At 37.6% G+C, this 14,408-nt stretch overlaps 1 protein-coding gene across 1 annotated transcript; it reads right to left on the bottom strand.

The window, feature by feature from the left end:
- Window positions 1-3,868: 3,868 nt before the first annotated feature.
- On the bottom strand, window positions 3,869-4,471 carry LOC131151226 (uncharacterized). The gene is made up of 3 exons (XM_058102480.1): window positions 4,346-4,471; window positions 4,020-4,229; window positions 3,869-3,934 (listed from the first exon to the last, which is right to left on the bottom strand). The coding sequence occupies exons 1-3, from the start codon at window positions 4,469-4,471 to the stop codon at window positions 3,869-3,871; spliced, it is 402 nt and encodes a 133-aa protein (XP_057958463.1).
- Between the last annotated feature and the right edge of the window lie 9,937 nt (window positions 4,472-14,408).

Genomic DNA, 14,408 nt, shown 5'->3' with positions numbered 1-14,408 from the left:
TTAATGAGTGGAGCGGTACCGTTTACAACTAGGACAATTAACGGGGTTAACCTCAACCTAAAACTACACCTTACCAAGATAGGGCACCTAACTTTCCTAACCGGATCTAAGCAAATCTGGGACATTTACCAAGACAAGTCTCCTTCTTCAGACCCATGCCTGGAATACAATCAATTACAATACAAGATGTGTACAAAATGTATGCTTCTCAACCAAGCAGATTTGTGCCAGTATTAATCAATGCACACTAATAATCTAAGAACTATAAGCTCAATGGTGTATATGTGCAATCAACACTTAAAGTAATGACTATCTCAATTCAAGCACAAAAGTGTGTCAACAAGCAAATCTTTGAAACTATGTAAAGATGAAAATATCAATCATAGTTTAGGGTTTCAAAGATTTGTACCAAGAATAATTAGAATATCTCAAAAATATTTTCTTAATATCAAAGCACAAAGAGATATTCAAATATGAGCTTGTAAAAAGATTTTTGCATATACAAAAATACAAGCCCAATGAGTCTTGCTATTAATGCAAACACTCACTTAGCTATAAGATTTTTCCCACACAAAGATTTATCTACTAAAATCGAGGGAAAAACCTAACTAAACCCTCAATCCGAAAATCAAGTATGCAATAAACAAGTGAGGGTATTTAACACGCTAAAACAATGAATAAACACTCACAAGGCTTTGATTTCTCAAAAATAAAAATAAAAATGGAGGTATATGAGTGTATAGGGTTTGTATGAAGAATAGGTTTTGAAACATTTCAGAAGATATTTCAACTAATCAAAATGTTAATCACACGCTAATCTGAGCAAATGAACCCCTATATATAGAGGAGACCTAAATCATAACCAATGGGGATACATAGGGAATTATTAAAATTGTTTTAAATGGGTTTAATAAAATTGACCCTGTTTAACCCCAATTAACTGCGGTAAAATTTAAGCCAACTCGAGAGTTTCGGTCGACCGAGCCATAGTTTTGGTCGACCGAGCCATAGGTTTGGTCGCCCAAATAGACACAACAAGAAGAGTGAATTTTGAAATTTGGGTTCCTGAATGGAGGTTTTGTGTGCTGGCCGAGGCGATGTTCTATTCTATTCGAGGTTCGATCACCTAGTATCAAGTTTGGTTTACCGAATTTGCATGTTCAGTAGTCCAAGGGTGATTTGAACGTGATCGTTCGGGCTTCCGAGTTGGTGGAAAAGGTAAGAATGGACGTTCGATTGATCGAAGATGGTGGTGCCCTTTTCAGTTCGGTCACTTAAAGTCTGGTCAACTGTTTGACCTTTCAACAGTTCGGTTGACAGAGGTGTTTTGAACACCAATGTTCGGTTGCCCGAAACCCTATTCTTCTAGTTCTTTAAGTCATGTTTTAATTCAATTGATTCCCCTAATGTTATATGTGATTTTGGGGATAATTTTATGTGTAAGTGCAAGGACCTAGGGTCTTTTCTAAGGTTTTAGGCTTTTTAACTTAGCCTAAAAAACCTAGCGTCGATTGACTATCTAAGGTCTCTCGATTTTCAAGTGATGTGTAGGGACCTAGGGTCGTTCTAAGGCCTTTGGGCTTGTAGTCCCTACATGCATGATATGCAGATTATTACATACCTTGTCTGAATAAATAAATACTACAGACCCAAAGGACTTAAAATAAAGATTACAACAATTTAAATATTTTGTCTTCAAATCACTTCAACTCCATGTGCACCATATGATATTGCCAATTCGATCCTGCACACAAACTCGGAAAATATTAAATATCTTGTATTTGTCATTATAAAAAATGAGATAGGACTCAAAAAGTCAACAATGGGTTCTAGACTATCTGTCTGATAAACCAACCTATAATTCCTAGTCCTTTTCAGGTACTTGATTATATGTTTTACCGTAGTCCAATGTTCCCGCCCTAGGTTAGACTGATATCTGCTGACCATGCCTATGGAAAAACAAATGTCAGGTCTAGTGCAAAGCATAGCATATATGAGACTTCCTACTGCTGATGCATAAGGAATTACCTTCATGTTCTCTACCTCAATCGATGTTTTAGGACACTGATCCTTGGATAGAGAGATTCCGAGTCCGAAAGGGAGCAACCTTTTCTTGGAAGCATGCTAAAATGGGCAAGAATCATATTAACTTAAGTAGCTTGTGATAAGCCCAACATCCTTTACTTGCGATCAAAAGCTTGATCCTAAGGATGTGATCAATTTCTCCCAAGTCCTTTATGTCAAACTATACGGATAACCATATCTTAATTGAAGATAATACGCCCACATCATTTCCGATGAGTAACATATCATCCATATATAGCACCAAGAATACCAATACGTTTCCGTCATGCTTTTTTTATACACATGACTCATCAGGGCATTGATCAAAAACATAAGATTTAATGGCTTGATCAAAACATATGTTCCAAGACCTAGATGCCTGCTTAAGTCCATAAATGGACTTCTTAAGCTCGCACAACATGTGTTGTTGGCCTACTGCTGCAAAACCATCTGGTTGCACCATATAGATGCACTTATCAAGACTTCCATTAAGGAAAGCTGTATTGACATCCATTTACAAAATTTCATAACCAAAATGAGCTATAATGGATAAGAGAATCCAGATAGATTTTAGCATGGCTACTGGCAAGAAAGTTTCCTCAAAGTCAATTCCCTCTTTCTGAGTAAACCCTTTCGCAACAAGCCTAACCTTGAAGGTTTCCACCCTTTCATCTGCTCCTCTCTTCTTCTTATAGATCCACTCGTATCCGATGGGTTTTATCCCTTCGGGTGGCTCTACAAGATCTCAGACTTGATTAGAGTACATAGACTCCATCTCTGATTTCATAACCTTCTGCCAGAGTTCTGCATCTTTATCTTGAAGTGCTTCACAGTAGTTGCTGGGTTCGGTATCCAGTTCATCAAGGATCCTATCATAAGACTCTCCCAAGACCATATACTGATCAGGTTGGTGTACAACCCTCCCACTACGACGAGGCACATTTTGCTGTCTTGATTCTGATCCTTGTACACCATCATTCTGCCCTGGTTGTACAACTGGCGTATTGATGGTAGTTGCACGTGATGGGTCAGATTTAGCTCAAGTTACAACATTCCTCCCACTACGACGAGGCAATGGGATGTCAATAACTCTGTCTTGTGGTGGTTCTTCTTGCACTATTGGTATAGCTAGTATGTCTCCTCTCAACTCTTCTAAAACAATTCTACTTATGGGTTTGTGGTTTATTACATAGTCCTCTTCTAAGAATCGAGCATTGGTGCTAACAATGACCTTCTGATCCTTTGGACAATAAAATAAACCACCTTTCATTCCTCTAGGGTAGCCAACAAATAAATAGACATCTGTCTTTGATTCCAACCTATATGTTTTCCCTTTTAGCACGTGTGTTGGACTACCCCATATCCGAACATGCCGCATACCAGGTTTGCGCCCAATCCACAATTCTGTGGGTGTAGTAGGTACTGAATTAGATGGGACCAAGTTCAGAATATAAGCTGTTATTTCTAGTGCGTGCCCCCAAAACGAATTAGGCAAATATAAATAACTCATCATAGATCTGACCATGTATATAAGAGTTCCATTCCTTCTTTCTGCTACAACATTTTGTTGTGGCATACCACGTTTCAACTACTAGTGAATCAGATATACCTTTGTTATTCTATTTGGCGAGGTAAACTAGATATTATGATTTCCAGTGCCTTGGCTGCTTACAGTGAAAACACTTGCCCTTAGGCTTTTTCACTCCATCCTGTGGCCCACGCATTACTGGAGGAGCTCCTTGTGGTTTCTGAACATTTTTCTACTTCTTTCGGCCTTTTTTCCTAGAAGAAAAATCTTTCTCAGTCACAAAAGCAATAGTTGGCTTCCTGATGAGGCCCTCAGCTGCTTGAAGCTCTTTAAGTAGTTATGCTAATGAGTAAGAGAGCTTATTCATGTTGTAATTCAAGAAAAACTGCTTAAAAAAGTTAGGCAACGATTGGAGAACGATATCGACCTGGGTTTTCCCATCGATTTCAGCTCCAAGGATCTCTAGCTCATTGAGAAGACCAATCATCTTCAGAACATGATCCCTTACTGGGGTCCCTTCTACCATAGTAGTATTCATAAGTTCCTTCATAACAGTCTGCCTAGTAGTACGATTTTGATCTCCAAACATTTCTTTGAGGTTCTGCATTATATCATAGGCAGAAGGCATAGACTGATGCTGATGTTATAGAACATTTGACATAGATGCCAAAATGCAATATCGCGTCATCTCATCAGCCTTAATCCACTTCCGGTAAGATCGGTTGCCCCTTCACAGGGTTTCTGTGGACATACCTCTACGAGCACATACTTGTACTCCTCTGCAATCAATACAATATCCAGGTTCCTTTTCCAAAGAATATAATTAGGTCCAACTAGTTTGTTTCCTTTGAGAATAAAAGTTAGGTGATTGAAAGCCATTTTAATCCTGAGAATCACATATTATAACAAAATATGATGAGCAATAATAAAATTTTAATTCAATTAAAAAAATAGGGTTCCCTCTACCAATATTTTCTTTTAAAGAATCTGTTAGCAACCTAACACACCGTGAGTAGTATACCTCGATGGGAGGTCGTTTACTATTCAACATTTGTTTAAACAGGTGAGGACCTATTAATTTTACTATCTAGACAAGTAACTATGCCAAGAAAAATTAAACTGCTGACTTAGCTTTGGTCCTATAAACAATAGCAGTCGCTTAGATGGGGAGGATACTATTATTCATAGTTAAGTGTATACTATCACCGAATACTAAACCTATTGTCCCATAGTGAATCCCCAGATGGAGAGGTGACCTAATACTAACAATTACGAGATTTTATACTTGGTGAGTCTGTAATTAATTCCATCCAATGGGGAGGAAGATAGTAATATCATCATATAAAATTAATTACTTCACCTATAAACTGGTGATGGAGACCATAAGGTTTATATGTAATAAATTCTCTCACCCACTAAGTTATTTAAATCATAAGGGAAATAAACACGTGTTTAATATTCAAATAAATTTAATATTCCAAAATTGGTAACTAAATTACACGCAACAAATAAAATTCCAAATTTCCTTAATATTTTTTTATAAAAAAATTGTATTATAACTTGTGAATTATTTTTTTATATATTCTCAAAGCAGCCATGAGTTACAGGCGGCCCATGGATTGGTTACCGAGGACACTCATGAGCTAGGTGTGAAATGGAAATGAGAAATGAAAGAGCGTAAGTTTAATAACATAAATAATTAGGGCTAAGTAAAACTATCCACCTAAGGGCTTACTGAGTAAGGTGAGTACCCTGATAAGTATCAGTTGTAGTCGTACCTGAGTTATTCGAGTAGGGTTACAAATGATATCAGAGCAAAGGGGAACTACATATATGGGTGTGTAACCTCCCCTATCCTTAGGAACTTTCGTTGTTAAATATGTGTTGCATGTGAATGAGTTGAAAAAGTGAATTAAAGCTTATAAAAGCTTTTGTTTTATATCTATATGATTATAAGTATAATTGGTATATTTTTCTTAGATGGTATTATAACTAAAATGGGTATATTATGATATAATGAAATTCATACTGCCACACACTATAACCCAAATACCTAAATATTTCATGGAATCATGACAGACCAAGAGATAGAGTTCCGAGATAGAGGGGAGCCTACACCCTGATAAATAGGGTGAGTGTTTTAAGCTAGAGATGTGTGTTACCCCTAGGGTGTTTTGCTGCTTTGGAAATGGGCTAGATATGTATATATATATATATGTTTAGTACTCTGGTTATTTGTATTCTGGATGGTATGTATATATGAACTTTCATTGTTAGGTATGTATTTATATAATGGACTGATTACCCAGTATCCCACTTCAGGTCGGGCTATGTTTAAATGGTATCAGAGTTTTGACGTGACTAATTATTGATTAATATTTATTATTTATTGGAAAAAAATGGTATGAAAATCGGGGCATCACAGTTTGGTATCAGAGCCTAGGTTACTAGGTTCTGTAGACTTTAGTAAACAGCGTAATACAATACCAAAGTACAGGAATGGATTTTGATGAAAATAGAGGATGGATAGACTGGAATATGAGTCAGTCATTGTGAAGGATAAGATTGGAATTTAGGGTTCCATCTTGCGACTTGGAGGCAGAAGTTCCATCGTTGTTTCTGTAGTTTTCTTGGGGTGACAATCTCAAGAAAGTCATAGTAAACTATCGTCGGTTCTTGTTTCTGAGTGGTAGAACTGAATCTTAAATTGGGATTGAATTTGTTAAATGGTTATGGAAGATTATTTTATGGGTCCTAGTTGCTGAGTGTATTAGTTGTGTTACGATGATAGAGTTCTAAGACTATTTTATATCATTTTTAGGATGAATCTAGGGAGTAGTAGTGCATATGCTGGAGGTGATGATGCAGGGCCTTCCAGTATGGGTGGCAGAGACCCTGATGTGGTGTTTCGTAACATCACTCAGCAGGTGATGGCAGAGATGGCTAAAGATTTAGGGGAACGGAGCTACACGATTGAGCAGTTCATGCGCATGAGACCTCCATCATTCTCCGGAGGGACTGACCCATTAGTAGCCGAGAATTGGGTCTAGGATATAGAGGATTTGTTGGCAGTTCTCCTATGTACAAATGAGCAGAAGGTGTTATTTGCAACATTTAAGTTGACAAGGGAGGCTAATGCTAGTGGAGATTAGCGAGACTACAAGAGGAGCAAAGACCTGACCCTATAGCGGTGACTTAGAGCCACTTCAAGGAATTTTTTTTCGAGCAGTACTTTCCTGTTACTATTAGAAGTGCAAAGGCAACAGAGTTTTTGCACTTGACGTAAGGGCAAATTGACTTTACAGTAGTATGCAACTAGATTTATCGAGTTGTCCCAGTTTGCCCCATACTTGGTGCCTAATGAAGAAAAGAAGCAAGGAAATTCGAGGAGGGCCTAAGACAAAGTTTGTTCGAGCAGGTTGTACGATTCCGAACCTAGATTTTTCAGAGATAGTGGATAAAGCTACAGTGATTGAGAGTGGCCTATAGAAGGGCACTGTGACACAGAGTTAGGGAAAGAGATCCACACCTTTAGATTTTTAGGCAGGGTCCAGCCGAGGGCTTTGGAAGAGACAAGATAGCGTAGGAGGTCAGAGACAGGGGATGGGAGATCGAGCAATACACGACAAACCGATGCCCCCTCTCTGTCATATATGCTACACAAGACACTCGGGAGAGTTTCAGGTTAGATAGGTGACATGTTACTGATGCCATCAGACTGGCCATATGGTGAGGGATTTCCAAGCACCGCCAATGAATGTGCTTGCTCCTAGACCATACTAAGGAGATCACCAGGCACCCCCGAGGCGGATAACAAAGGAATACCTCGTTAACATGAGTCTATGTGCCGACACTGAGAGATGCTAAGGCGGCAGGAGTTGTCGTGACAGGTACTATTTCAATATTTTCATATTAAGCTACTGCCCTATTTGATTCAGGGGCGACACGTTATTTTTTTCGCCCGAAAATTTCTTAAATTTTGTGAGATAGAAACTCAACAATTAGACATTATTTGTCCTTTTCCACACTGATTGGGGCAGTAGTATTGTGTAGGAAAGTACTCAGGAACTGTCCAGTCTATATTCAGGGGAGGTCTTTACTAGTTAATTTGGTTGTTTTAAAATGCATGGGTTCGAGGTGATTCTGGGGATGGACTAGCGAGCTGCTTATTATGCGAGTATTAACTGCCATCAGAGAGAGGTAGTGTTCAGACCTCCAAAAGGATAGGAGTACAGATTTGTGGGGTCATGTGTGCGCACCCCACCACAGTTATGATCCACTATTCAGGCGAGGAGGTTGTTGTTAGAGAATTTCCAAGGATATTTAGCTTATGTTAATGAAGTATCAGAAGGGGAGTTAAGGTTACAAGATATCCTGGTAGTAAAAGATTTTTCTAATGTTTTCCCCGAGGATTTTCTAAGACTACCTCCTGATTGAGAGGTAGAGTTTACTATTGATCTAGTTTCGGGGATAGCACCAATTTCTAAAGCGTTGTACAAAATGGCACTAGCATAGCTAAAAGAGTTGAAGGAACAGCTGCAGGAACTGTTAGATAAGGGATTTATTTGGCCCAGCATGTCACCCTGGGGAGTTCTGGTATTGTTTGTGAAAAATAAAGATGGATCGATGAGAATGTGCATCGACTACAAAGAAATTAATAAAGTGACTATCAAGAATAAGTACCCACTTCCCCACATCGATGATTTGTTTGATCAGTTACAGGGAAAATAGATTTTCTCAAAGATAGATATACGGTCTGGGTACCGCCAGGTAAAGTTTAGAGCAGAGGATGTTCTAAAGACAGCATTCAGGACTTGGTGTGGCCACTACGAATTCTTGGTTATGTCGTTTGGACTGACAAATACTCCTACAATATTTATGGATTTGATGAACAAGGTCTTCCACCAATATTTAGATCAGTTTAAGGTAGTATTTATTGACAACATACTAGTGTATTCAAAAAGCCCAGAGGAGCACAAAGAACATCAAAGGATAGTGCTTCAGGTGCTGAGAGAAAGAAAATTGTATGTGAAACTCAATAAGTGCGAATTTTGGCTAAAGCAAGTTACCTTCCTTGGACACGTGGTATAACAACCCAAAAATTCATGCTATTTTTTTTATATAAAATCTATGAAACTATGTTACTCTGATACCCCTAATAAAATCTACTATAACATCTCAGTCCGAAAGTGGGCACCGAGGAATACCTGTTCATAAGACAACACACCTATGCAGCGGAAAACATAAAATCATATAACCACAATTACAATACCAGAATTATGTATGTTCCCAAAACATATATATACATATCTCCCCAGTATTCTCCACAAGATCATCTAGTATCTACACAAAAAAACGTCTCCCAACATACACTTACCCTATTGACGGGGCAGTACAAAATCACCTCTATCTCCAAATCTGATCTGCTCGTCTAGCTAGTTCACCTGAAATGTTTAAATTACTGGAATGAGAAAACTCTCATTAAGACAAAATATGCTATTACCAGTGTGTGGCAACTGAATTTACATGAATAATATAATATTATATAACTGAAACTGAGATAGCATGTAAAATAATATACAGTATAACTCACAGCTATGTGGCTTAAAATACAACTATTTCTGAACTTTCTATTTAATCATACTTTTAGTAATTATAAATATATTTTCTATTTTTCTGTCAATCTATATATATACATAACTGTGAAAACTTCCCTAGATGGTTGTATGTCATGATTTAACCCCTCATGACAGGGTTGTGCCCGTAGGCGGGACTTAACACTAGTTCACCTACTAGAATAAGTCAACTGAAACCTCTGTCATCAGATCGGCCGCCTTAACCCAGACTACTGGAGAGGTTGCAATCTCTCCCAAGGCAAGATCAACTACTCATAAAATCCACACACTATCTGAGATATGTGGTTGCACTCGTATCTGAAATAGCTACGATATCGTGCTCTGAAATCTGATCTGATCCATTAGGGTCTGATACTATATAATACTGAATATATATATATATATATATATATATATATATATATGTATATGTATATATATCTTACTATTTTACCATGATTCTATTTCAACTATAATAACCATAACATTGTAAAAGCTAATATGAATAAATTGTAATAATAATAAACTGTAATATCTAAATAAATTGTAAAATCTGAATGATATGGTTCTGAAATTTGTATCTCATGGTATTCTGAAAATGATGTAAAACATATATCTGTATGTATTTTGTAAATCATGATTCTATACTGAACTAATACCTACTTATGCCACACAATTAAATAAATAAAATTCATGTACTAAAATCTATAAAACTGTATAATCTTTATGCTCTAATTTATTCAAAAATCACCCTATGAAACTCATAATCAAATACTATAATTTACTGGTAAAATTTCTAATTTAACTGGCATGGCACATTTCCCTTACCTGGCTAACTGGACTCGTTTTCTGACTTCTAACTCACGCCTATTGCATTCATGATTCCAAAACCCTAAAATAATGTACATTTTCCTAAATCATTCAACCCAAACTCATAATAATAACTATACTCACTTTTTCCCCAAGCTCACATATTTCTTTATCCATAAAATTCTAAACTACTAATTAATTATCAATATTACCTGAGATCCTGAGAAAACACCGACTGGAATCCTTAACCCATGTTTGTGGTGTTTGGAAACGTAAACCTTGAAATCACAAAACCCTAATTTAATCAACTCAAACTTTAGTATATTTTCATCTAACTCAAGATATGAGTTCAAAAAAGCCTGATAACCATGTAAACCCTAAAATAACCTACTTACCATGATTTTGGGATGGTGCCTAAATTTCTCAAATCAAAATTCTACTCCCACTAAGTTGTAGAGAATTTCCCCGATATCATTGTGGTAACTTTTGATCAATGAAACGGGAAAAAAACGGAGTCAGAATCTTAGAGAGAAGGTGGAGAAACCAAATTTTAGAGAGAGAAAGTAAATAAAACTTATTTTCTCACCAAAATATGATTTTTCGCATATTTATATATGGCCAGTTCATTGACGAGACAAGTAGACCCATCAATGAATTGAAGAAGGGAGTTTGTCGACGAGGATGATGAGTTTGTCGATGAACCAAAGGGTCTGAATGTCCCCCTCTCGGTATCTCTTCATTGACGAGTCACTGAAGCTTATCCACGAACCGTATATGGGCGTTCATCGATGAAACTAGGGGTTCATCGATGAACCCTACTTTTATTCCTTTTGAATTTTCCTTTTCCTCCCATTTATCCCTCCACCTCTCTATTATTTAATTGCTATTATTTTCTGGGTCTCTACACGCGGTATCCAAGGATGGTATTTCAATAGATCCAAGCAAGATTGAGGCGGTAGTAGACTGGGTACAACCAAAGAATGTATAGAAAATCAGAAGTTTCTTAGGTTTGGCTGGGTACTATCGTAGATTTGTTGAAGGCTTTTCTAAATTGTCAGTTCCTTTGACTAGATTGACCAGGAAAAGTGTGAAATTCGAGTGGACCGGTGAATGTGAATGGAGCTTTTAGGAGTTAAAGCAGCGACTCATTACTGCACCAGTGTTGACGATTCCTTCATAAGAAGATGGTTTCGTAATTTACAGTAATGTATCACATAAAGGGCTCGGATGTGTCCTGATGTAGCAAGGGGGAGCTGTAGCATATGCCTTCCGATAATTGACTAGTGTGGTAGCTGATGCTCTAAGCCAAAAATCCGTGGGAATAGTAATGTCAACGGGAATAATTTAGCATCCGATTCAGATGGATTTGGAAAGACTTGGGGTGGAACTTGTAGAGGGTGATCATTGGGCATTTATTACCAATCTAGTACTGCAACCGACCCTACAGAAGAGAATTAAAGTCGCTCAACTGAAAGACATAGAATTAATGGAAATTGTGGGAAAAGTACACGACGGTCAGAAGGCAGATTTCAACGTCTCAGATGATAGAGCCTTAAGTTTCTGTACCAGGCTGTGTGTACCTCCTCACCCTAACATTAAGAAAGTTATTCTGAAGGAAGCACAACAATATATGTATATTATATACCCTGGTAGCACTAAAATGTATAGGGATCTTCGGGACTCTTTTTGGTGGAGTAATATGAAAAGAGAGATCGCTGAGTTTGTAGCGCGGTGTTTAACATGCCAGCAGGTAAAAGCTGAGCATTAGAGACTGGCGGGATCATTGCAACCACTCTACATCCCTGAGTGGCTTCATGGTAGTGTTGTAGTTCCCCTGGTAGTCTGGCACAGGTGGAACGGGCCCATGGTACTTACATACCTATGTTTGACTTAGCATGGTCGGCCAGCCATTGCTAGGTCCCGTATGCAGACCGCAAAACCCTATCATGTGGGGGGCAAGACATGACAACAGCTAACTATCTATCCTGGGTAATAATTCAAGTATGATATGGTTATACAAGATGATTTTTCAGTAGAAAATTTAGTATGTTTAACTATGTTATGTTAAATCATGTTTTATTCAGATATGATACAACTGTTTATACCAGTTATGAATTATGTACTATTTATATGTATGTCACGAAAAATACTCATGTTGTCACACACCGATATTTTTTTATCTCCCTTATTGAGAAGTGTCTCACCCAAGCAATACAAATATTTTAGGAAATCCAGATAGGCAGGTGGATCGAGCTTCGTAACAATAGAGATTGATGGAACTACCTTGTCTGAAGGGTAAGTAGGTGAACTAGGGTCAGATTATTTTTGGTTTATGATCTTAGGTTGACTTTTTGGTCTTTTTGGGATGTTTGTACATATATGGCAGATTTAGTAAAACTCTGGTATTGTGATTGGTTGGATGGTATGTATGTAATTTATGTTTTCCGCTATGACAGGTATTTCCTCGGTACCCACAGGTCTGGGCTGATCATGATTAGTCCAGTTTATAAGTAGTTTAACAGGGTTATTATGTATGTTGTTATATATGAAAAAAATAATTAAATAAATTAATATGAAAAAATAAGTAGGTCGTTACACTGCCCATTTCCTACCTATCAAAATTAACTACTCCATGAGCAGACTAGCAGATTTGTATATTTAGAAGATAGTTAGACTGCTTGGCGTACCAATGTCCATAGTATCATACCAAAACCCACGGTTTACATCTTAGTTTTGGAGGAATTTGCAGAAGGCCATGGGTTCTCAGTTGATGTTTAGCACAACATTTTATCCTCAGACAGATGGGTAGATGGAGAGAATGATAATAATACTAGAGGATATGCTACGAGCTTGTGTGTTTAATTTTAGGGGTAGTTGGATACAATTCATGCCACTGGTCGAGTTTTCTTATAATAACAGCTATCAAGCCAGCATAGAGATGGCATCATATGAGGCGTTATATGGCAGGAGGTGCTGACCCTCGTTATATTAGGATAAAATTGGGGAAAGACAGATTTTAGGGTTATATATGATACTGCAGACTCAAAATAAATTCAAACTCATCAGAGACGGGATCAAAACAGTATAAAGTCAGTAGAAGAGTTATGAAGATACTCACCAACGAGAGTTGGAGTTTGATGTAGGAGATAATGTTTTTCTGAAAGTGGCACCAATGAGAGGAGTTATGAGATTTGGGAGGAAGGGTAAATTGAACCCTAGGTATATTGGACAATTCGAAATTCTTGAAAGAGTGGGTCCAGTTGCCTATAGGTTGGTGTTACCACCGGTTTTGTCTAGAATTCGTGGCGTATTCCACGCTTCCATGTTGAGGAAATACGTCCTAGATCCCTCTTATGTGATCAGTTATGAGGCACTGGAGTTTGATGATTTCTTATCTTATGAAGAGATGCTAGTGCAGATTTTAGACTGGAAGGAACAAAAGTTGCGTACAAAGAAGATCCCACTAGTAAAAGTGTTATAGCGCGGTCATACAGTAGAGGAAGCTTCCTAGGAATTATAGGAACAGATGGGCCAGAAATATCCACATCTCTTCAGTGGAGTTTAGAGTAAGCTAGTCAAAATAAAAGTAAATAGCAACGTATGTATGTTGATTTGTGAAGTGTAGTGTAGGATAGATAGTGTTTTTGGTTTTAGGATAAGAATGGTTTTGGGAGATTTTTTTTGGGTTATTGTAATCTCCTAGGACCATAAATGTAACCACAATATTCTTCCGCCATAAGTGAGGGTAATTAATAAAATTAGGATGTTTCTGTAAGAATGAAAAGGTGATGAATAGAAATTTTGAGGACGAAACTTTATAAGGAGGGGATAATGTAGAGACTTGGAAATTTTAATTAATGAAAGTAATAAAAGAAAAAAAAAATGAAAGAGAAGGGAAAAGTAAAAAGGGGGATTAGTAAGGATTCGTTGACGAACCCAGAGTCTTCATCAATGAATGCTTTATAGGTCTCGTCGATAAAGTACACATGTCTCGTCGATGAGAAAATACCAAGAGTCGGGAAAAATAAGAGAATTTCAAGTTCGTTAACGAATCAGTCTCCTCGTTGACGAAGTGCCTTCGTGGGCTCGTCGATGAATCACTTTAACTCGTCAACGAATGCTGGCCTATAACTAGAAAACCCCTCATTTTTTTCAACGTGAATCTCTCTCTCCTCTTGCTCTCTCTCTCTCTCTACCCTACGGTTCTCACTCACTCTCTCTCTCTCTCTCTCTCTCTCTCTCTCTCTCTCTCTCTCTCTTCGATTTTCACTCCATCTAAACCCGTTTGGACAATCAGAAGCTACCACAGGGTTCGTGGGGACATTCTCTACAATTTAATGGGAATAGATTTTCAATTTGGAGTTATAGGGCACCATCCCAAAATCAAGGTA

The sequence above is a fragment of the Malania oleifera genome, chromosome 3, assembly GCF_029873635.1.
Source record: "Malania oleifera isolate guangnan ecotype guangnan chromosome 3, ASM2987363v1, whole genome shotgun sequence".
Taxonomy (NCBI): domain Eukaryota; kingdom Viridiplantae; phylum Streptophyta; class Magnoliopsida; order Santalales; family Ximeniaceae; genus Malania; species Malania oleifera.
This window is presented reverse-complemented; position numbering and strand designations above follow the sequence as displayed.